The 24,765-nt window shown below is 39.9% G+C and overlaps 1 protein-coding gene across 2 annotated transcripts in view; it reads left to right on the top strand.

The window, feature by feature from the left end:
• The window catches only part of LOC124377173 (CD2-associated protein), a 41,031-nt gene that overhangs the window by 8,821 nt on the left and 7,445 nt on the right, over positions 1-24,765 (top strand). For both annotated transcript variants that reach the window (XM_046836544.1, XM_046836545.1), the window contains exons 2-12: positions 2,364-2,524; positions 9,230-9,434; positions 12,071-12,171; positions 12,388-12,508; positions 14,336-14,490; positions 17,628-17,715; positions 18,256-18,350; positions 18,633-18,731; positions 19,577-19,630; positions 20,391-20,427; positions 22,276-22,338. In XM_046836544.1, coding sequence (XP_046692500.1) covers positions 2,364-2,524; positions 9,230-9,434; positions 12,071-12,171; positions 12,388-12,508; positions 14,336-14,490; positions 17,628-17,715; positions 18,256-18,350; positions 18,633-18,731; positions 19,577-19,630; positions 20,391-20,427; positions 22,276-22,338 — 1,179 coding nt within the window. The remainder of the gene's footprint in view (positions 1-2,363; positions 2,525-9,229; positions 9,435-12,070; positions 12,172-12,387; positions 12,509-14,335; positions 14,491-17,627; positions 17,716-18,255; positions 18,351-18,632; positions 18,732-19,576; positions 19,631-20,390; positions 20,428-22,275; positions 22,339-24,765) is intronic.

The raw sequence follows: 24,765 nt of genomic DNA, 5'->3' as shown, positions 1-24,765 counted from the left end.
GATATGATTGGCTGAAGTGAAGAACACACCAGATTGGCTGGAGATGAAGTAGTTTAAATGGCATTTGTGATTCGGAGCTCGAAAGGACAGTCTAACAAACCACACACAAATACAAGGGTCCAGCATATGCAGGCACAGCTGTGTGTGTGTGTGTGTGTGTGTGTGTGTGTGTGTGTGTGTGTGTCTGTGTGTCTGCATGCGCGCATATCTGTATTGGTTATTACATTTTCAGCTAATAACAGCAGTCAGTATTCTGTAAATGCACTGATACAATGTGAGTTTAAAGCTTGTATGATAATGTAAATAACTGATCTTTACAACCATGGTGAGCTGAATTTCACACATTAGCCCCTTGAAGTAGTATTATAAAACTCTCAGTATAGAGGGATTGATCTGTATCAAATGAGGAGAGTGATCTGTATGGAGGAGAGTGATCTGTACAGAGGAGAGTGGTATAGAGCAGGGGTGTCAAACTCAAATTCACAGTGGGCCAACACTAAAAACTGGGACGAAATCGCAGGCCAAACTCAATATTTATTGAAAAATTGACTGCAATTGTGCATGTTTTCCGTCTCTCCAGATGTGTAATATTAAACCTTTTCATATGGAAACAAACTTTAGTTTTGCATAAACATTGAATCTGAAACAACCAAAGTTTAATATTATAAACACGAGAAATTACATTTCAAATAAAACACACATCAGTGTTATTCGTTTCTTATTATGTCTGTCTCTCTCTATCTATAGACCTAATTCTTTTTTAATGTAAACCTTTTTTCACAGGGCAACAACAATACAAACAAAAATAATAATAATTCCCTTCAATTAAAAAAAAGGCAATCTTTCAACTATTAACAGTTCATGCCTTGGAGTAGAAAAAGTGCATAAAGACAATATTCATTCAAGCTCAGTTTGCTACACTCTGATTTACTCTGATGCACATTGGTTCAAGCCAATGTGCATCATGTCTGGGTTTAGGCTCTGAGCTGAGGAAATCCTCAGGATTGAGTGAAGGTGTTCATCAGTGAGACTCCTGAGTGGTGTTTTGTTTATCTTTATTAAAGAGAACAGTTGCTCACATAGATATGTGCTGCCGATCATAGAGAGCATTTGAGCAGTTTGGGCATGGAGTTGGAGCAGTGTGTCGTGGAGGAAACATTGAAACTGTGCAGCACACACAGAGTCGTACTTTGACTTGAGCGTGTCTCTACACTGAAGTTCAGTCAGCTCCATTTGGAGGTTGGTTGGTGCACTTTCCACGTCAACCACAAACGGATTACTGAGCAGTTCAGATCTGCATTTCTGGGCTTCAAAGTTGGTAATTCGCTGGATAAATTCAGTTGAAATTCAGTAAAATTGAGTTTTTCAGTGGTCTCGACTGATGCGCCAACGCACGAACAAAGCATTCTGGGATTTGCAGTATTAGCAGTGTATGCGCGATATACTGGCGGGCAGCTCTAATACACATTTGATATGATCTTGCGGGCCAAACGGCCCTGAGTTTGACACCCCTGGTATAGAGGAAAGTGATCTGTATGGTGGAGAGTGATCTGTATGGAGGAGAGTGATCTGTGTGGAGGAGAGTGATCTGTGTGGAGGAGGAGAGTGATCTGTGTCGAGGAGAGTGGTATAGAGGAAAGTGATCTATATGGAGGAAAGTGATCTGTACGGTGGAGAGTGATCTGTATGGTGGAGAGTGATCTGTATGGTGGAGAGTGATCTGTATGGAGGAGAGTGATCTGTATGGAGGAGAGTGATCTGTATGGAGGAGAGTGATCTGTATGGAGGAGAGTGATCAAGTACGTTCTAGTAAGTTATGGTTTAAAAAAAAAACAACAACCTTACTTTAGTAGTAAGTACATAGTTAATCACTAAAGTTTCCAGTGAGGTTGAAGCTACAGCAGGTTGCAGGTGGAATTGACGGGGACGGCCCGGACTAAAACAGAAACATGACTCACATATCTACCTCTTCCTCATTCCTTCTTTCTTTACTTAGCAGATAAGACTTCCATGAGAGTTTATAAAAGGCGGCTCCAGCTAAGCGTTTGTGTTTACATTAATAGCACAGTGTGTCATGCAGAGTACAACGCTAACAGGTTTTCAGTTCACTGTATGTTCTAGCTTATTGTTTGTTTTGACTGAAAATAATAAAAAAGAAAAAGTACCAAAAGGTTGATCATATTAATGGACAAGTACTTGAAAGGAAACTAAGTCTCTTCTCTTGCACAGCAGATTCCTGAATCCAGTTTAGAAGGAATCTTGTTTAACATGAAACCAACATGTAGCTAAACAAAGTCTTTGTCTCTCTCTCTCTCTCTCTCTCTCTCTCTCTCTCTCTCTCTCTCTCCCTCCATTCTCTGTAGTTGAAGTGGTGGTGGAGTTCGAGTATGAAGCAGTACACCAAGATGAACTGACCCTTCGACTAGGCGATGTAATCAAGAACGTGCGACGAATAGAGGAAGAAGGATGGATGGAAGGTGACCTAAATGGACGAAGAGGCCTTTTCCCAGACAACTTCGTCAAGGTGAGGATTGTAGCAAAATCTGCTTTCATTGAGTTTCCAGGGCCGGACAGTAATTTCTTCATATCACCTTCCCAATCCTAAAAAAGAAATCCTGATAGTGTTATACCAGAGCCTGTGAAAACTGTCATGCTAGCATGCTAATTAGCAAGCTATGCACCAGGAAGATGTAGTTCATCCTCAGGTTCTTTTATCCATTCTGTCCTTTGGTAATAGAACTGTGATGCAGTGTTCCAGAGATGTTCTATCTTAAGCAAACCGCTTTTCTTTTAAACACTGTATTCTTTGTTTCGCTTCTGCCTTTACTGTATTTGTAGTGATCCGTTGATGTGTTACAATGTTGATGTATTTTTTTTTTTGTAGAAAAATCGTTACAGAGCTTAAACTCTGAGTTTTCTCAATTGTCTGACCCTGATGACAGATTTCGCAGTCCTTAGTCGCTTATCTCCAGACCACCGATCTCCGTATCTAGTATCATTTCATATTCAGTACAGAACAGCACGATTATGAGTACATGATTTTTACAAGCATTGTATACATAAATTACACAGTATAACACAACACACAGCTCTAACACCTCCACTGGCACTGCTAGAATGTTCAAAATGTTACAACAGTTAGGGAAAAAGATTTTTTGATTAAGAAATGGAATCCTGTCAGGTTTTAGTAATGAATCAATGAATTAATAATAAATGAATGATCATTTATTATTAAATTATTTCATTTATCTATAATTTAATCTCTATAGAGCTATTTTTTAGTTTATTTCTTTATATATTTATCCAGCTCTCTTTTAGTTTATATCTTGCGATCTAACAATGTTTGCACTCAAATGTACCTATTGACAGGCTGTTTGTGGTTAACTACCACAAACAGCCTGTCAATAGGTACATTTGAGTGCAAACATTGTTAGATCGCAAGATATAAACTTAAAGATAGCTGGATAAATATATAGAAACATGAATGGTTCTCCACGGACCATTATTACTGACGCACCACCCGCTAAAACCCCGGCGCTCTCTGGACATGTAACCACAGAAGATGCTGCAGAATGAAAAAATCAAGAACGGAATGGAGAAAACAGGGATGGGTGAGGAGAAGATTCAGGCCAAAGAAAACAGCAGAAAGTTTCCAAAGTTTGGGATCATTTCAAATTAAAACATGAAGAAAACAGTGTACTGGTCGCTTTCACATTTGTGCAATTTCAGCAATAAGCATACGGACTGAAATCTGTGTTCTGTATTGTTTAAAGATTTATAATAAACTTGAAATCTGGAGCAGTAGAAAATGCTCATGTGGCCTGGTGAGACCATGTTTACCCTGGTCTAGAATAATGGGCACATCAGGGTAAGAAGAGAGGCAGATAAAGTGATGCACCATTCATTCCTAGTGTCCAAAATACATCATGTGGGGACAGTGTTATGTTCTGGGGCTGCTTCAGTTGGTCAGGTCTAGAATCAACAATGTTACGTGCTCGGTAAATGAGGTCAACTGAAAGTACAAACTGAAGGATATTGCCGTCTTCCTTTACACTTTGTTTGTTCTTTGAATCTTTCTGGTTTGTGTTTATTTGGTCAGGCCATGCGATCAGGATTGAAGATGGAACAATGTTTGATGGTTGGAGAGGTTAAAAAAAAAAAAAGCATTGCCTGAAAATGTTTCACAGGCGGTGAGATGTGTAGCTTCCTGTTTGTGTCATGAGTGTCATTTTATTTATTTATCTTTTTTTTTAAGTTTATTCGTAATACAGATATGGAAAGTGCTGGTGCACTTGAGTGTCGCTTATTCTCCTACAATTCTGCCTAACACACCATCCAGGACTTTTAGATGCCCTTCAGAGAAAGCCATATTGTTGTGTTCTAAATGTGCTGGGGCAGCAGGGCAAATATTAGAATATTACTGGAATAATGATTTGAAAAATAGATTCTCTATGGGGTTTAGGTCTGGTGAGTTTGCTGGCCAGTCACCACACAGACACCATGGTCATTTAACCAACTTTTGGTGCTTTTGGCAGTGTGGGCAGGTGCCAAATCCTGCTGGAAAATGAAATCAGCATCTCCATAAAGCTGATCAGCAGAGGGAAGCATGTAGTGCTCTAAAACGTCCTGGTAGACGGCTGTGCTGACCTTGAACTTGATAAAACACAGTGGACCAACACCAGCAGATGACACGACTCCCCAAACCACCACTGACTGTGCAAACTTTACACTGGACTTCAAGCACCTTGGATTCTGTGCCTCTCCTCTCTTCTTCCAGACTCTGGGACCTTGACTTCCAAATGAAATGCAAAATTTACTTTTCTTTCATCTGAAAAGACGACTATGGCCCACTGAGCAACAGTCCAGTCCTTTTTGTCCTTTGCCCAGGTAAGACATGTCTGACGTTGTCTCTGGTTCAGGAGTGGCTCGATACAAGGAGTGCATCAGTTGTAGCCCATGGATATGTCTGTGTGTGGAGGCTCATGAAGCACTGACTCCAGCTGCAGTCCACTATTTGTGAATCTCCTCAAATTCTTTTTCTACCACATTCTTTCCAATAATGTGCTTGGATCCAGCACTCTGTGAACAGCAGCTTCTTTAGCGATGACCTTTTGTGTCTCACCCTCCATGTGCATGGTGTCAATGATCATCTTCTGGACAACTGACAGTAGAGCAGTAGTAGAGGATGGAGGGGTCAGTTGAGCAGTAGTAAAGGATGGAGGGGTCAGTAGTCCAGCAGTAGTGGAGGATGGAAAGATCTTTGGTGCAGTGCTAGGAGATGGCAGGATCAGTGGCCCAGAAGAGCAGTGGTATAGGATGAAGAGATCAGAAGAGCAGTGGTAGAGGATAAAGAGATCAGAAGAGCAGTGGTAGAGGATGGAGGGATCAGAAAAGCAGTGGTAGAGGATGGAAAGATCAATGGAACAGTGATTAAGAATGGAGGGCTCACTGGAGCAGTGGTAGAGGATGGAGGGATCAGTAGAGAAATGAGGGAATAAACTCACTGTTACATAAGTTTGTTGCAGAGAAGCAAAAGGAACATGCATGTGTCTCTCAAAAAACCATCCATGACCAGGTGTTTCCTTCCTTTGGACATGTTTGAGGATCATTCAATCACACGGCAAGTTTCTGTTTTCTCTGAGTGATTGGACTGTCCACCATCCAAACCCCCGTGCATGAGCTATGATTATAGCAACATTATAGCAGTGGGCTCAGTAAACTAACCCTGCTGTTGATGTTCAAGCTGAGGCTGTTGTTCACACTGTGATAATCATGCACACCTTCTGCACTAATTTACTTTCTCTGTATTTGTTTGGGTTTTGGCTGAAAGAGCAAGTGTAGAACTGTTAACAAATTAGTTTGCACATTTTTGTGTAAGTGTGCTAAAGTTTGCATATGTGTTTTACGAATGCAAAAACTCTAGTAAACAAGGGCAGGTAGTGTTTGTAGTGCTGTATGCATCCAAAGTACATTTAAGGTTCTTGAATATACACTAGGGAATGTGCACATCCATAACTGAGGCCGATGCGATTTGCATCTCGATGCATAACCAGCGATACGATTCACTTTAATGATACATATGAAGTGGCTACCGATGTGATGCGATACGATTCACACCTATTACAATGCAGTGTGATCCGATTTCAATTCGATTCGACACAATGCAATTCGTTGCAATATGATGCTCCGCAATTCAATATGGTGCCTTTGTAGTGTGTAAAAAGATTCAATAAAACCAGACGTTCTTTTCCTGTTGTGTCTCCAGGAAGTTACAGCTCTACCTCTGCCATGTTAATCTGTATTCTATGTGACTCTCAGGACATGCCTTGGTCTCTGTAGTGTTGTGATACGTCATATTCACGTAGCAGCAGCGGTGCTGAGAGAACGTGCTCGAGAAACAGATTAGTGACGAGAAATCCATCTACATGTCATAATATTGGTCCCTTTCTGTATAATAAATGTATAGCGCATCCACTAATAATTACAGTGGAACCCGGTTATGTCGCCGGCATAGGGGGTCGCCAAAAAGCTTCGAGGTAACCGATGACCGGGATAAACGAAAACCAATATGGCGGAAATATATTAACGTGCTTGAAATGTCTTTATGTACATGATGTGCGTTAATAAATGAGAATGTACATGCACGTGTTTTTGGAGGGTTTTTTACACAACAGCGTTGCGCGATTTGTTTGATGAAGGCATGCTATAAAAATGTACATACATGTTTGTTTACACCAAAAGACATATGTGCACCAACTAACAGCAGAGATTTACCAGTATACAATACAAACCACCGTTGATTCTCAAAACAAACTTTTATTATTTTCTCCAACATTGCAAACACAAAGATCACTCACAAAATCACAAAAAACGTGCGGAAAAAAAAAAGCTAACACTGGTTAGCTTTTTGTAAAAAACGAACTACACCCCACACATTTTTTACAAAAAGCTAACCAGTGTCAACATTAAATTCTCGAGTCATTACACTCTGACACACAGCTCTGAAAAGTATCCTACACCTGTAGCATCTGTAAGGCTTGATTTTTCCACCACTTCCGTGAGTTTTTCTGCAGCTGCACAGTGCCTTCTCACTACCGTATTTTTGCGTATATAAGATGCACCCTGGGTAAGGGTATGTAAAATTTGCTATAAGACTTTCTATAAAATTATATACGAAAAAAATTCCAGTAGTGAGATGCTGAACACAATTCATGAACTTTGAACTTTTTCACAATATTCTCATTTTCTGAGACACTCAATTTTGGGTTTTCATTAGCTGTAAGTCAAAATTAAAAGAAATAAACACTTGAAATATATCAGTCTGTGTGTGATGAATCTATATAATATTAGTTTCACTTTTTGTATTGAATTACTAAAATAAATCAACTTTTAATGATATTCTAATTTATTGAGATGCACCTGTATGTGGAAAGAAATACAAAACACAAGATTGCTTTTTTTTCTTCTTCATTTAGGTTGTTTATCAACATACATTGTTTTACTTATTTCAGTGTACCGTAATTTCCGGACTATTAAACGCACCCAAATATAAGCCGCACCCACTGAATTTGACAAAGATTTTTATTTTGAACATAAATAAGCCGCACCTGTCTATAAGCCTACACTGAAACTAATTAACTTTACACAGGCTTTAATGAAAGACAGTGTCTGTTACACGGCTTGTATCTAAACAGTAGCCTACCAAGAAAGTCATTGTTCACTGTCTTCCTCCTTCCTTTCACAACTATTTCTCTCGAGAGTTTTTCTTTTGGCATCGTCGTGCGTTTAAAAATCACCATCGGTGAATCTTTTCTCCTGATGCCCTGCAGCTCAGAACACAGGTGAAGTTCGTTTTTTCATGCCCGGTTGTTTTCAGCGTGAGGAATGATTCACATTTCCTGTAGACAGTCCGAGTGAGGGGCAGGTCAAACGTCAGAGGAACCTCATCCATATTTATGATGTGGTGCGGCCCGATTCAGTGGGAGCGCATCTGATTTAATATAAAGAGTTTCATTGGTTTACCTGAACCCGTTCTGCAATTTCATTGGTCTAATGTTATGGGGCGTTTTTTGGCTTGAAGTTTGTAAAACCGGGAAAAACCCAGAAAAATCCATATATTAGCCGCTTCATTGTTTAAGCCGCGGGGTTCAAAGTGTGGGGAAAAAAGTAGCAGCTTATAGTCCAGAAAATACGGTACTTTAACAAATGTCTGCATTTAACGAATACACAAGAAAGTGGTTTATTTATTCATTCATTCCTCCCATCCTTCATTCATTCACTCACTTACTTGATATGTGGAATGGTAAGTAATTTCTCATTTTAAGATAAATTCTTGGAACTTGTACATAAAACGCGAAATAATTTTTATTGCTAGACTGTCGTAAAAACGTTGGCAAACAACAGGAAGTCATTGATTTTACGCGTGCGCAGAACAAAATCTGACTTAGCGGGAGGCGGAGACTAAACATGCTTGCGGTCCAACACTTTGTATGTTTGTGAGGGGAACTTAAATTTTAAATATTTTCCACATGTAAAACAAGAATTGCATTCGGTACACATGTACACTGTACCAGAAATCCTGTACTGAAACTGTTCGGAACAATATAAAAATTACAAACATGGTGTCTGAACACTACCGGATCTTTTCTGTACGTACGGCATTTAAATGCATTTTAGTATATTGTTGTTCTCTGTGCCAAGTGCACACTTGCCTGTATTTTACGTTTTCTCTCATCATATCTACATCACTGTTTCTCTACTCTGAGTGTAAGATAATCGGTTGTTTTTCGACCAATTTAAAATATACAGAGTGAAAGACAGTTTCGTGGCATATCGCTTGTGTACTGTTTTTAGGTCACAGGTGAGCGAGTTGATAAGCTGAGGTTCTTTTCCACAGTAAATGATTGTCTGCTCCGCCTCATGAACACTTCCTTTCGGTACACCAGAGTGCCCTTTGCTCCCGGATGAAACCTGTGATTTTGGTCAACAGCTCCGAGTCAGGGTTTCCCACAGGATTGATGAACGCCAAGGCAAGCTTTTATATTAGCAAGTAAAGAATGGGGCCTGTAGGAAAGACATGTTTTTTTCAAATGGTTTGTTAAATGAATGTCTCTTATTCCACACTTTCTGATTAGTCAGAGACACATGATCAGAGTAATGAGCAGATTCCAGTGCCATTATGCTGTTAACATGCCCATGTGTCTGACAGTGTCTTTCTCTGTGTGTTTAGGAGCTGAAAAAAGAACCGAAAGAGGAGGTAAAGGAAGCAAAGGAGGCAAAGGAAACGAAAGATGCGAAGGAAACGAAGGAGGTGAAGGAGAACGCACAGCCAATGAGAAGGTCCTCAGGGAATGTGGCCAGTCTGGTGCAAAGAATCAGCACTTATGGCATTCCAGCAGGAGGTCTGGGCTACCAGCCTCGAGCATCCAAAAAGAGTGAGTCTTTCTTGCCATCTCTCTCTCTCTACGACTTCTCTGGGCAGTATTCAGCTGCCCAGTTTCAGTGTCTGTATGACACACTGAAAATGGGCAGCTGAATACTGCCCAGAGAAGTCGTAGAGAGAGATGTCGACTCCAGTGTCGACTCAGATTCTTAATCTGCGTTTGTTTTATTTCCTGACTTTCTCGCTCACAGTCTTCTTGTGACCAGTAGAGGACGTCCTCAGCTTTCTTTTGAATCTAATACTTTTTTTTCTTGCAGACATATTCTGTAATAATCAGGTCATTGTTTGTGCACTAGCCCAGTTCTCTGTAACATCTGCTATAAAGCTACAGAACACACACCACACTCGCCTCAACAGGCAGTGCTCCCTGTGTTCTGCATGTGTTCACTCTGCTCCCTGTGTTCACCATGTGTTCACTCTGCTCCCTGTGTTCACCATGTGTTCACTCTGCTCCCTGTGTTCACCATGTGTTCACCCTGCTCCCTGTGTTCACCATGTGTTCACCCTGCTCCCTGTGTTCACCATGTGTTCACTCTGCTCCCTGTGTTCACCATGTGTTCACTCTGCTCCCTGTGTTCACCATGTGTTCACTCTGCTCCCTGTGTTCACCATGTGTTCACTCTGCTCCCTGTGTTCACCATGTGTTCACCCTGCTCCCTGTGTTCACCATGTGTTCACCCTGCTCCTGTGTTCACCATGTGTTCACCTGCTCCCTGTGTTCACCATGTGTTCACTCTGCTCCCTGTGTTCACCATGTGTTCACTCTGCTCCCTGTGTTCACCATGTGTTCACTCTGCTCCCTGTGTTCACCATGTGTTCACTCTGCTCCTGTGTTCACCATGTGTTCACTCTGCTCCATGTGTTCACCATGTTTTCACCATGTGTTCACTCTGCTCCATGTGTTCACCATGTGTTCACCATGTGTTCACCATGTGTTCACTCTTCTCCTGTGTTCACCATGTGTTCACTCTGCTCCATGTGTTCACCATGTGTTCACTCTGCTCTGTGTTCACCATGTGTTCACTCTGCTCCCTGTGTTCACCATGTGTTCACTCTGCTCCCTGTGTTTACCATGTGTTCACTCTGCTCCATGTGTTCACCCTGCTCCCTGTGTTCACCATGTGTTCACTCTGCTCCCTGTGTTCACCATGTGTTCACTCTGCTCCCTGTGTTCACCATGTGTTCACTCTGCTCCATGTGTTCACCATGTTTTCACCATGTGTTCACCCTGCTCCCTGTGTTCACCATGTGTTCACCCTGCTCCCTGTGTTCACCATGTGTTCACCCTGCTCCGTGTTCACCATGTGTTCACTCTGCTCCCTGTGTTCACCATGTGTTCACTCTGCTCCCTGTGTTCACCATGTGTTCACCATGTGTTCACTCTGCTCCCTGTGTTCACCATGTGTTCACCATGTGTTCACTCTGCTCCCTGTGTTCACCATGTGTTCACCCTGCTCCCTGTGTTCACCATGTGTTCACTCTTCTCCCTGTGTTCACCATGTGTTCACTCTGCTCCCTGTGTTCACCATGTGTTCACTCTGCTCCCTGTGTTCACCATGTGTTCACTCTGCTCCCTGTGTTCACCATGTGTTCACCCTGCTCCCTGTGTTCACCATGTGTTCACTCTTCTCCCTGTGTTCACCATGTGTTCACCCTGCTCCCTGAGTTCACCATGTGTTCACCCTGCTCCTGTGTTCACCATGTGTTCACTCTGCTCCCTGTGTTCACCATGTGTTCACTCTGCTCCCTGTGTTCACCATGTGTTCACTCTTCTCCATGTGTTTACCATGTGTTCACTCTTCTCCCTGTGTTTACCATGTGTTCACTCTGCTCCCTGTGTTCACCATGTGTTCACTCTGCTCCCTGTGTTCACCATGTGTTCACCATGTGTTCACTCTGCTCCCTGTGTTTACCATGTGTTCACTCTGCTCCCTGCGTTCACCATGTGTTCACTCTGCTCCCTGTGTTTACTCGGCTCGGAGTGGCGGGTATTTTAAGAGCAAATAGGGACCAAAATATGAAATGGGATGTTCACAAATGTCTTTTTTATTTAGAAATATACATGAAATAAAATATATGTATAGTATGCTGTAGTTTACTGTAATAACAGAATAAAAAAGTGGTTTCTGTATATTGATAAAGTATTTAGATTTTATTAGTTGCATTTTAGATTAGATTAGATTCAACTTTATTGTCATTACTTGCACAAAAATAGAAAAGGAGAAGTGTAGCATGAATCCCAAAAAGTGGTTTAGGGGGTGCATCCGCTGCATCAAAAATGTGTTTTGTGTAAACACTGTATCTGTTGTACTTTGTGATAAAAGAGTGTATGTTTGCTGACAAAATCTGTAAGATGTGAGTGAGAAGAGGAAAGTCACGCTGCATTTAACTGCTTTGTTTCCTTCAGGCACTGTGAATCAAATGAAAAAATGTGCCCTGACTGGTTGTGGGGATGGGTGTGTGTGTGTGCGTGCATGCATGTGTGTGTTTTAAAAACTAGCTGTATAAGCAGAAGTCAAGGAGGATCGATCCCCAGACATACTTTATCACAGGTTGGTCAAAGCTGCTCCAGCTAACTTGTGTGTGTGTGTGTGTGTGTGTGTGTGTGTGTGTGTGTGTGTGCTGCAGAACTGAAAAAACGCCAGTGCAAAGTCCTGTTCGAATATGTGCCGCAGAACGAGGACGAGCTGGAACTGAAGGTTGGCGATATCATCAACATTGTGGAGGAGGTAATGGACGCCTCAGTCTTTAATCCAGTGTTTCCAATCATGCACGAGCTCGTTCACGTGTCAGACTCCGTTAAATCAGAGATCATGTAACTGTTCTACATAGCATCTTGTTAATGAATGCAGGCGAGATTTCCTCCGGAAAAAATGTTTTTTTTTTTTTTTTTTATATATATAGAATCCATGTACGGATGTAGTAATGCTGTGTGTGTGTTTTAGGTGGAGGAAGGTTGGTGGAGTGGCACCATGAACGGGAAGACTGGTCTCTTCCCCTCGAACTTTGTGAAAGAAATCGAAGTGAGCGAGGACGGCGAGAGCAACGATGTTCCCGACGAGCCAGGTAATGCCTGCGCCTCTATTAGGGCATGTTCTAACAGGCCTTCAAGGAGGCTGTTGTTGTTCCCTGGGTGTGTTAGTGTGCGTTTCACAGAGCTACAACTACAGCAAGTGGAATCTAAGTGAACCGTTTCAACAGCACCTGAAAATCTAAAAAATCTTAGAGTAGGTGCATTCGGTGTGAAAACAGAGGAGAAGGAAATAAAATAAAAAATCTGTTGATGAACATGAACCAGCTCAGTTTAAGACCTGTTCTGTTTTTTGTGGGCTTTGTGTTGGCAGAAAATTTTGCGCTGTTCTTTTATCTTTAAAACATACTAAGGTCAGCTTTAAAGGCCTACGCCGTTCCTTGGGCCTCAAATGTGCTCCCACATCCACAGGGAGTGCTTGGACATTACTACCCCTTCTTGTGGTTTGGTTTCCAAGATTTCTAACTCAGTCCTTCTAATGCAGTATACATATATTCCAGCTAGGATGTAGTATGGGCCAGATGTTTTACTGCTTCTAAGAATCTTACACATCAGATGATACATTATAAATGTATCAATAGGGCCTGTTTCACTCCCAGTCTACTATACAAGAATGAAGGATAGATCTGATTCTTTCTGTCATTTATGTCATAATTCTACAGTAAGCTCTTACATGCACATGTTTTCAGAATGGCCAGTTGTGGTTCCTTTCTGGAACTTTGTATGTTCCGTTCTTTCGGATTTCCTGGATTTAGATATACCTCGAGATCCCCTGCTTTTTTCTGCAAGTTGGACGATTCCATTCTCCAGTTCAATGCTCATCAAAAAAGGACCATATCAGGTGCAAGTACTGCTGCCAAACAGACTATCTTGAAGTTATGGACAGAACCATCAACTCCCCAACTTTTCCTTGGCTTTTATACTTTGGAGACATTGTATTGTTAGAAGGTACCACTGCCAGGTTCAGACGCACAAAGTACAACACTATTGGGAGTTGGAGAAAAATAATGCTGTGATGTTGCTAAAAAGGATAAAAAGTACTACCAAATCTATCTGACTTTTATTTCTTTAATTTTTCTTTCTTTATACAAGTGGTCGGCTTCATGGCATCTGTTTGTACATAGTTCTTTTGATCTGTGATATGTTTCTGCAGTGAAACAAAATTTGAATAAAATTGTTGATCACAAAATTTTTTCCTGCTATCTGGTGCTCAGTATCTACCCAAATTTGTGCAAGGAAGGACAACTGGTGAACCAGTCACTGTCATGAGCTCCTGAGGTTAATTGGGTGTGAGGCATTAAGGCTAGTCTGTTTGGTCAGAATTCTGCTGAGGAACACAAATCAGACTTTGCCACCAACATTGTGAATCCATGGACCAAACCTAGTAATGACACTACAGATTGTTAATCCCAATCACTCGTCAGCTTTTACTCCATCAGAGTATTCCCATCCCTTCATGACCACAGTTTATGAAGCAAAAGTCTGAATCCACTAGCTTACATTTGGGAGATGAAAGATCTTAGAGACTCATGGCATAAACATGCTCATGAAAAGTCTACAGGAATCGATTGCGATCATGATCTCGGACAGTTCCCAAGCTCTTAAGGGATTCAGGCTGTAAAAGAGCAAAAGGAACAACTCCCCGGTTTTATTGTCGTGTTCCTAATAAAGTGTCCAGTGTGACTTTATACTGATCTTGTGACTATTTTTAAAACTGCTGCTACTCCACATTACTTATGTCACTGTACTCATGTATATGTCTGTCTGTAAATGGAGTACTAACAAGGTCGTGTTTGTGTGTGTGTGTGTGTGTGTGTGTGTGTGTGTGTGTGTGTGTGTGTGTGTGTGTGTTTACGTAAAAGATGACGTCACCAGTCCAACTTCCCCATACCCTGGAAATGGGGTCATTGCACAGCCGAAAAAGATCAAAGGGGTTGGGTTCGGCAACATTTTCCGCGAAGGCTCGGTGAAGCTTAAACCTCGCCTTTCGTCCGATTCAGAGGAGAAGAAAGAAAAAGTAAGCCTGCTGGTAACAGTCTCAGTTGCAGATAATGTCTAGATTGACTGTATTACGTATTAATATATAATTCAGCCAAAAGTATGTCTACCACAAGTATAGAGGCTTCTTCCTTAAGGCCCTTGTTCCTACAAAGTTTTAATCCCACGGATGTATGAAGCGACTCTGTATGTTGTAGTGTTACAATGGGAGGTCGACCGATACTGGTTGGATCATCCTTGCTGATCAACTGGTATTTTATTAAATGGACACTAGAAAAAGCCTAGAGAAAAAAAAACCCATAACAGACCATGTAAAAATAGTACTGAACTTTATTTAAAAAAAAAAAAAAAACATTCATTACATTTTATTAATAAATACAGATAAAACACATGCATTCAAACTTAAACAAAAAGTAACTAAAAATATTTGCATCCAAAATGAATTGAAAGAAAAAAGACTCCTTACATTAACAGCACAGTCAGTGATTCGCCTCCAGAGGCCACTCTTGTACTGTATAATGCAACCCGGAACAACTATTGATGCCGATTAATCTGAAAAACCAATGAATCGGTCAACCTCTAGTTATAATTTTCCTAAAAATGAACAGTCCTGAACACTGTTCCGGTATGACAAAGCAAACTTCATAAAGTCATGATTTTTCGTGTTAAGGTCGGAGTGAAAGCCCCTGGGTCTCCTCTTCCATTGAACTGGACCCTCTTCCTCGTCTTTTTATATATGATTTACTTAATGCTCGATGGTAATGCACATGGAATATTTAGCAACCACATATACGTGCAATGCTCAGATGTACACATATTTTCCATCCCTCGGATGGAAAGTGCCCACTGTTGAATAGTGTGAATAGCGTAGTTGCTTTGGAGCATTTCTAGAATCATTATGACCGTAATTTCCGGACTATTAAGCGCACCCACTGAATATAAGCCGCACCTACTGAATTTTACAAAGATTTTTATTTTAAACATAAATAAGCCGCAGGTGCCTACATTGAAACTAATGAACTTTACACAGGCTTTAATGAAAGACAGTGTCTGTTACACGGCTTGTATCTAAACAGTAGCCTACCAAGAAAGTCATTGTTCACTGTCTTCCTCCTTCCTTTCACAACTATTTCTCTCGAGAGTTTATCTTTTGGCATCGTCGTGCGTTTAAAAATCACCATCGGTGAATCTTTTCTCCCGATGCCGTGCAGCTCAGAACACAGGTGAAGTGTGTTTTTTCATGCCCGGTTGTTTTCAGCGTGAGGAATGGGGCTCAGTTTTTTTGGCTTGAAGTTTGTGAAACCGGGAAAAACCCTGAAAAATCCTTATATTAGCCGATTCGCTGTTTAAGCCGCGGGGTTCAAAGTGTGGGGAAAAAAGTAGCAGCTTATAGTCTGGAAAATACGGTAATATTTGTGAACCAGTGTGTGTGCATTTCTGAAAACCATTTGTACCAACAGCACCATGCAATGGATTTCTTGCTAAAGCCTGTACTTTTCCCAAAATCCTCAGTTTATCTCCCAAAAGTACGTATTTGTGTCAATGAACATCTCATTCCCATCAGAATAACAAGATCTTTTGTCATTCAGTGCACTGTTTTATGACATATTACAGTGCATATTTTCAGAGTTTGCTGATGTAAACTACGTTTTGGATCACAATGACTGAAAATGCAAAACAGCTGAATATCTTCTGTGGCATCTATGAGTTTCAACAGCACAAATGTACACATTACTGTATGTGGGATATTGAATGCAAAAGACCGGACATGATTCACACTTTTACTGTACTGTACCTAGTGTTTGTTTGTTTCCTAGTTGTCCTCCATTTTTAGAAGTTGTAATTCTGTTTCGCTCTGTCTGTATAGTTTGCCAATTGAAGATTCACAAGATTCACCTTTGACCTATTTTAGAGAACTAGTTGATCATTGGTTGATCTGATGCCGTACACTCGCCTTCATTAGTGACATTTGAGATTCTGCACAGTTCATCAATTAAACCCAACCACAAAAAAAAAAGGTTTTTTTTACACAAAAAAAAGTTGAATAGAAATGTGAAGAAGATAAGCTTTACAGATTATGGCAACTGGTTTAACCATTTTGCATGCAAAATGCAAACATTCACGAATTGTTCAAGTTGCGTTTATGAAGTGCACAAGTGACACCAAGCTGTGGCGGTTGAATGAGTCCTTTTGAGAATCTGAGAAAAGCTCCAAAGCAACTGATAAAAAAAACGAATAGTAAAAGAGCGAGTCGTGTCTGAACGGAGGTGCCGTCTCAATACGTCTTCCTTTACTCTTGTGCAGAGTGCTGCTCACGTCTCATAGCCACAGGCACTCGATCATGGAGCGGTAATTACAGGTTTCTGGACCTTCACTGAAGCGCTGCCAATGATTGCTTAAGTCTTGGGTGCTGTTCTTTTGTTTTGGCAGCGGATTTTTATTATTGTATTTTTTTTGCAGCCTCTGGATCATGAGTCACTTTTTAAATTTCTGTTGTGCTTCTGTTGTTCTGTTTATTTTAATTTAAGCACCATGCAGACATTAAACTGTTGTGAGGTTTTGTCTTATTAAAGTGGGTCTGCATTTGATGACTGAGATCATCGCTTATAAGTGGCGAGTCCACGAAGTGAAAGAAACATTTAGCTTGTTTGTCGTTCTCAAAGATAAACTATTGGCCTACTTACTTTATTGTGGTCAAATCAAACTAAAGGGGTGGCTCTTTTTATCTATTCTCTAGGCTTGTACATCTCCATAACTGAGGCTGATGCGATTTGCATCTCAAAGCATACAATACATTAATAATACAGTACATATAAAGCGGCTCTCAAAGCGATTCATCCCTATTATGATGCAGTGCGATCGATTACCATTTGATTCAATTCAATATTGTACTAATACGCTTTTATTTATTTGACTCGGACAGACAGCAAATCATTAATTTACTGACTTCTAACACATTGCCCTTTCACAAGCAGGCCTCTTGCACGTCCTTAGACATACAATACTTATGTATGTCCAACAATTGTGTGAAAAAGCAGAAAAGGCTGCAAAAATCAGGGGTTCCCAATAGTTTTGTCCGTAAAGTGCATATGTTTTTATGTGATTAAGCGTGTCTTCACCTCAGGAAAATTAATCTGTGCTTCTGGTTTATTCCAGCCTGTGCCGTCAGTGCCGTCAGCCACTAAGCCCAGGTCCTTACACACAGCAGATGCTCACAAAATGGAGAAAGATGGAGAGGGTAAAGGTGAGTATCTGGCCTTGGGCCATTCTGCAGCTCAGACTACACAGAATTTCTAGATTGCATACAGAACACAATATGGATTTCTCTCACATATGAGATGGGGCTGTGGCCCAGACTGAGTAGTACTGACACTAAATGTGTTTTGGAGCAAATTCCACATTGAAAAAAAAATAAGTATAAATGGTTCATGAAAAACCTTTATGAGCAAATATTATGAACTGATTTGGTCGGCCTTTTCTCACGATGTCAAAGTTTATTTGTGACCAAATCGATTTCTTCTTCTCAGCCATTTTGTGTAATGGGAAAAAAAAAGCTATTAAATCCACAAAAATGTATTTGAGCTTGTAAATTTTATGACTACTGCTCTGACCATCCAATGGGAGGAGGAGAAAATGGCGACGTGATCGTACAGACAGCAGTGCAAATTTAAGAGAATGGACTATTGCAGATAATTTAATACATATCTGCAGACCAAAAAATGTGACACGATAAATACACTACACTAAAGATCCTTACGGACTGATATTATGTATGTCTTCACAGTAAAGGAATACTGCAAGGCCACGTATAATTATGAAGCTACAAACCAAGATGAGCTCGACATAAAGGAAGGTGAACTTATTCACCTACTAAGCAAGGTGAGTGTGTATTTGAGTTTATGGCAGAATGTCTGATAACTGAATTACAATAACCAGAAATCTGTTGAATAGGTGGCTTTATGTAAGAAAAAGCTACAAGCAGCACTGTTTCTAAAAGGCGCTCAGACCCCACAGATCGCTTCTTGTGCATACTAATAATAATCATATCTAATATTCTTCTTATTTCTCAGATTTTACACCCAGTACATTTATCTTACAGTATCATAAATTTAGAACTACCTTTAACAACTTTCTGCGGCCTCTGCGTGCGCTGTGTTATAGGACACAGGGGAGACAGGCTGGTGGCGAGGAGAGCTGAATGGCAAAGAGGGAGTCTTTCCTGACAACTTTGTGGTGCTGATTTCAGAGTCAGAAAAAGAGGTACTGATCTTTATTTCTATCCTCGATTGTCTAGTATACAGTAGGTTGCGGCCTTCCAGCGTGATCCGAGCCGCCCTCATTAGCCACCGTGGTTTCCTTTTTTATTCTGATGTACACTGTTTTGCCACATTTGCGTGGCCATCTGAACAAAAACATCCATATGTTCTTGTAGAACGTCCTGTTTGCCGTTAGAACAAAATGCAATTTTATGGAAAGTGTTCAGAAAATGTTAAAAATAAGAAATATTGCAAGAAACAGCATTAACACAAACCGCTTTGTTATTATTAGAAGACAGACACATGTACTAGGGAAGGGCAGGGAAAGGGCTTCTGATTTGAAACTTGTAAGTTGCACTACTGAGCTCCCAATACTGGGCCCTTCAATGTGGCCCTTAACTGCTCAAATGTATAAATAATGTTTAATGCTCAAGCAGCAACCTGAGTGAAGGAGATTAAGCATGTGATGGTTGAGAGATTGCTTTTCTCAGCATGGAGGTGTCCAGATCGATCAGAGTAAAGAGCTCTACATCGACTGTCCTTTCTGTAGTTTGTGAATGTCATAATTGGTGTCTGTGATGAAGGTGATGATAGATTGTTATGATGGCAACCTGAGTCAGAGGTAGATCCTGCCTTGGCTAGCTTCTTGTTAGTGAAGATCGTTCTGACCTTATTGTCTTACATGTCTGCATCCTTTCTCACACATAAGTAAATAAATCCTTGGTGCTTACTGCTAATCGAATAGTCATGTTCACCCCAAACGGTCTGTTTCACACGCACATCTTCTCTTCATTTTAGGTTTTAAACGCCATTTTTTTCTTTAATGTTGTTTTTTTTTTTTCTTTCTAGACTCTTTTATCCAAAGGCTCCATTAAGCAGACTTCCAAACAAGAACCAGAAGAGGTAAGGATACTCTTCTATATAAAGTGGAATATCTCTTTTCTAATTCTCCTGTTGTCATGGTAACAGACCTGACAACAGCTTACAAAAACTAATCCTGTCAAACAACAAAATTTTAGATAACTGAGTGATTCAGGTACATTTGGTTCCAAATTTGTGGACACCTGACCATAAGATTTAATTTTTTATTTTTTTAACCATCCCATCCCACATTTAGTTCCCCAATTAGCTCTTGTAAGAACCTCCACTCTTCTGTGAAGATGTTCCACTAGATTTTGGAGCGTGCATCAGCCACGTGGCACTGATGTAGGGTGAGGTAAGGAGGCCTGGGGTGCAGGGTGAGGCCTGGGGTGCAGTCAGCATTCCAATTCGACCAAAATAGGGTTGAGGTCAGAATTTCATGGTAGTTTACTCGAGATCTTCTACTCCAAGCCATGTAAAGTGTGTCTTCATAAATATCTTCAGGGAGCTGGCTTTGTGCACAGGGGTATCGTCACACTAGAACAGGTGTTGTCCCCATAGTTCAAGTGAAAATTTCATGCCACTGAATCCAAACGCATCCTGTACCCAGCCTGTGTTCCTCCAACTTTGCGAAAACTGTTTGTGAGGGAAAAACATTTCTGGAAATGTCAGGTGTCTATGTACTGACTAGTGTAAAGTACATAGTAAAAAAATAATTAATATAAATAAATGAAGATGTGAAGGTGAGATGAGTCGAATGCATCACTCTGAACCCCAGTGCTGTTTTTTTCTCTCTCTACAGAAGCCAAAGAAGCCGCCGCCACCATCCAAAACTGCAGGTATTAGACAGTATAGCTCTTTCACCTCTGACTCTTCTTTCAGTGGGTAAAAGAACAAAGTATTTGCACTTTCACCTCCTATTGTGCTCTGTGAGACTGACAAACTGCTTTCATAGCTTTCTTCCATGTACTGTATGCGCGCCTGTATATCTTTTCATCCTGTGCATTTATCCAGTCATCGGGCGACAGAGGCTCGCTACAGAAAATCGTACAGATGCTGGTAGTAGGTTTGAGCTGAAACAGTGCTACAGTAATATCTGAGGCGGCTTGTGACCAATAGTGGTCAAGTACCAGATTTTCCGCACACTACATATTCAGGCCCGAATTCTTAGTTCATATGTATTACTGCTCTCTGATTACCCCAGAAGGTTGGAAACGATGCATCCCAAACAGTATGACTAGTTACTGAACCTCCTATCAAGGTCTCTTGGTTTCTGACAGGGTCTGTGATCGCGATGTGTATGATGCAGTGCTGATGGCCATAGGTAGAAACTCAGAGGCGGCAAAATAATGTTTCCATTGTAGTCGTTCCCTTGAATGTGCTTTTCCGATGTCTTTTGTGTCGACCTGTTAGACTGAGTGATGAATGCGAGTATATGAATAGGTGTGGAGATGTATGGCTGTATGAAAAAAAGTGTGTGGACACCCGAGCACATGTGCTTTTCAAATGTCCCATTTCACAATTCAGTTTATATTGTTTTTAACAATGGATATTGTCCCAAATCAGCGCTACAGAATGAAATAAGAACATAAGAGAATACAACTTTTAAGTGTATAAATCAGTCCATATAATACGTTTTCCCCCTTTGCAAGTTTCACTTCAATACATTTTTATTTGTAGAGCACTCTTAAGAACAATCATTGTCTCAAATCAGCTTCACACAGATGAAGTGGGTATAAAGTTGTATAAAATAGTGCCTATAGTTTAGTGCCTATAAGTTTGTTCTTTATAATTGTAAGTTCATCCCTAAAGAACGAACCAGTGGCGACTGTGTCAAGAAAGAAAACTTGAGAAGAACCAGACCAGAAGTTAACCCATCCTCATCTGTGTGGCACCTGAATTCATACATCCACTCATTACAGTGCCATCATTGTTGAGGACATTGTTTTCTTTGTTTAGTAAGATTGAGGTCAGAGTTCTGTAACAGGCCAGTCAAGACCTTCCACTTCAGTCCATGTATCTTCATGGAGCTGGTTTGGGTCTCGTAGTTCAGATGAAGGGAAAATTTAATTCTATTGCACCTGAAGACACAATTGTGTGCCTATATGTTTTGTAGTAACAGTTTGTGGAAGAACCAATACTTCTGGCCATACAGTGTATAATCAATACTTTCGACCTGTTCTTAAGACCCCTTCCAAAATTTCTGATCAAAACAAATGTTTGCCCAGAAGCTCTGCTCAGCCACAGCATCTCCTTTTGAGAGTGACTATTTTTCTCTTAAACATCAGCGTTCATGTGCTTTTCTTTCATTTCCTGTACTGTACTCTCACTTATTTGGCTTAGTTTTAGGGTTTTTTGGGGTCTACATTGTTCTGAAAGCATCATTCCAGGCTCCATCACCCAGTCAGGATAAAAACGTTGTAACAAACACACAGGCATTTGTTATATTTGAAATGTTTCGTGACATGATTTCAGCTGTAAAACCTATCAAAGGCGCTCAAATTGATTTTCTAGCTCGTCTTCTCTTCCCCCACAGGAAACCAAATCAGCGCTGCATTTGCAGCTTATCTGCTTCATGCATGTGGTTTTGCTCTTTTTGTTTGTTGTATGTCTGCACTGTGTGTAGTGTAAAACGGGAGATAGGGAGAGGCAGAGAGCCAGCTAATGCGCCATGTTTCGTTTTTTAGCACTGAAGCCAGAGGTCCCGAGTGCTGACAAGAAACCTACACAGCTACGAGCTGAGGATAAGGGTAAGCAACATCAGCCATTACCTTCAAAAACTTTACAAATGCAAAACAACGGCAGGGGAAAAAAACGTGTCAGCAGTTCATATCAATAGTCTTCAGACAATAACTATAGCATACAAAAATAGTAATTTTACTGTTGAAATGTTTTCGATAATATGACTTTTTTATTTGATTAATTATGTGGATAATTGGAAAGAATTAAACATTTCACAGTAAATAAGCCCTAGATGTTCCACTAGATACATATTTTAAAAGTTATTTTACAACTTAAGGAATTCCCCCACTATTTACTTCCAATTTCCCTTCACACCTTTGCATTTTCTCTGCGATTAATGTAGATAACAAGTGATGGAGGCCACAGCCTGCACTTTATCGTACACTTGCCTCGATTGGCTGCATTATTATATGTTATTATAAATCAGAAGTATATCTTCATGTCAATTCTACTGATTATGAAAAAACACTTTTTTTTAGTTATTTATTTTATATGTGACTTAATATTTATAGTATACAATAGCTGTATAATAAATAAATAACGTTCTACACTGGTAACTGAAGCTCCTTAGGACAAATGGTAGGTGAAATTAAATGTACAGTTTTGTGGAACATGTGCCCTTGTGGTTATGCCTTGGCATCCTACAGTGAAATGTGTGTATGCAGTTGCAGGGTGGAATGACCTTTATGATTACAACTTTTCTTCAGATGGAAACATTTTACAAAACACACCAAAACAGGTGGAGAATCTGAATGATTGGCTTCCACGTACCCCTTTACTGCCTGCCGTTGACATACGGCAACAATTCATTTACCTCCTTTTTCAGGTGTTAATTAAAAACCCGATTTGGATATCATGAAACATAAACACCATGCCACATGACAAGGAAATCATAAGGTTATCATGGACAAGCTTTCAGATACTGAATATTTGTTCAATAGTTAAGCAAAACTACTCCATTGGTGAAGTTAAATATTGAATATTTATCTGTCTGTCTGTCATTTAAACAAGTTTGTGTTTTGAGTATTCTATAAAAATAGTAAAGTGTAATCGTTGCCAAATGCCTATAACATGCAGTGAAATGTGATGATAATTTTTTTTTTATGAAAATTAAAATCATTTTATATATATATATATATATATATGAAAATTGTAGATTCACACTAAAGGCATCAAAACTATGAATTAACACATGTGGAATTATATACATAACAAAAAAGTGAACTGAAAATATGTCATATTGTAGGTTCTTCAAAGTAGGCATCAAGAGAATGCCAAGAGTGTGCAAAGCAGTAATCAAAGCAAAAGGTGGCTACTTTGAAGAACCTACGATATGTCATATTTTCAGTTGTTTCACACTTTTTGTTATGTATATAATTCCACATGTGTTAATTCATAGTTTTGATGCCTTCAGTGTGACTCTACAATTTTCATAGTCATGATAATAAAGAAAACTCTTTGATGGAGAAGGTGTCCAAACTTTTGGTCTGTACTGTATATGTGTGTGTGTGTGTGTGTGTATGTATGTGTATATATATATATATATATATATATATATATATATATATATATATATATATATATACATACACACACACACACACACACACACACACACACACACACACACAAATATAAGCTATAAGATTTTTATTTTGAACATAAATAAGCCGCACCTGTCTACACTGAAACTAATTAACTTTACACAGGCTTTAACGAAAGACAGTGTCTGTTACACGGTGTAACAGGTGAAATATGTTGTGGCTCCTTTAAGAGCAGAGCGGTATTTTGGGAATAGCCTTTTACTGCAAGACCGAGGAATATGTCCTTATTATTTTCTGATGCTCATTTCTAAGTTTCTTTGACTAACCCTTAACGCTGTTGCCAAGAAAAATAAAAAAGCAAGAGTTTTGGAAACCTGTGCTAACCTGTCTGTGCTTATATGATTTCTGTTGTAACTGGAGTTAGTGAGCTCTCCCTTCACCCTGACTCAACGCATTACACGGCTTGTATCTAAACAGTAGCTGACCAAGAAAGTCATTGTTCACTGTCTTCCTCCTTCCTTTCACAACTATTTCTCTTGAGAGTTTATCTTTTGGCATCGTTTAAAAATCGTTTAAAAATCACCATCGGTGGCTCAGAACACAGATAAAGTACGTTTTTTTGTTTCCGTTCAGAAATTTCATTGGTCTAATGTTATGTCGCTCAGTTTTTTGGCTGGAAGTTTGTGAAACTGGGAAAAACACAGGAAAAATTAATAAATAAGCCGCTTCATTGTTTAAGCCGCGGGGTTCAAAACGTGGGAAAAAAGTAGCGGCTTATAGTCCGAAAAATACGGTGTGTGTGTGTATATATATATATATATATATATATATATATATATATATATATATATATATATATATATATATATATATATATATTATAAGATATTT

The sequence above is a fragment of the Silurus meridionalis genome, chromosome 23 (assembly GCF_014805685.1).
Source record: "Silurus meridionalis isolate SWU-2019-XX chromosome 23, ASM1480568v1, whole genome shotgun sequence".
In the NCBI taxonomy this organism is placed as follows: Eukaryota; Metazoa; Chordata; class Actinopteri; order Siluriformes; family Siluridae; genus Silurus; species Silurus meridionalis.
Note: the sequence above shows the minus strand (reverse complement) of the source record. Positions and strands in the feature narration are given on the sequence as shown.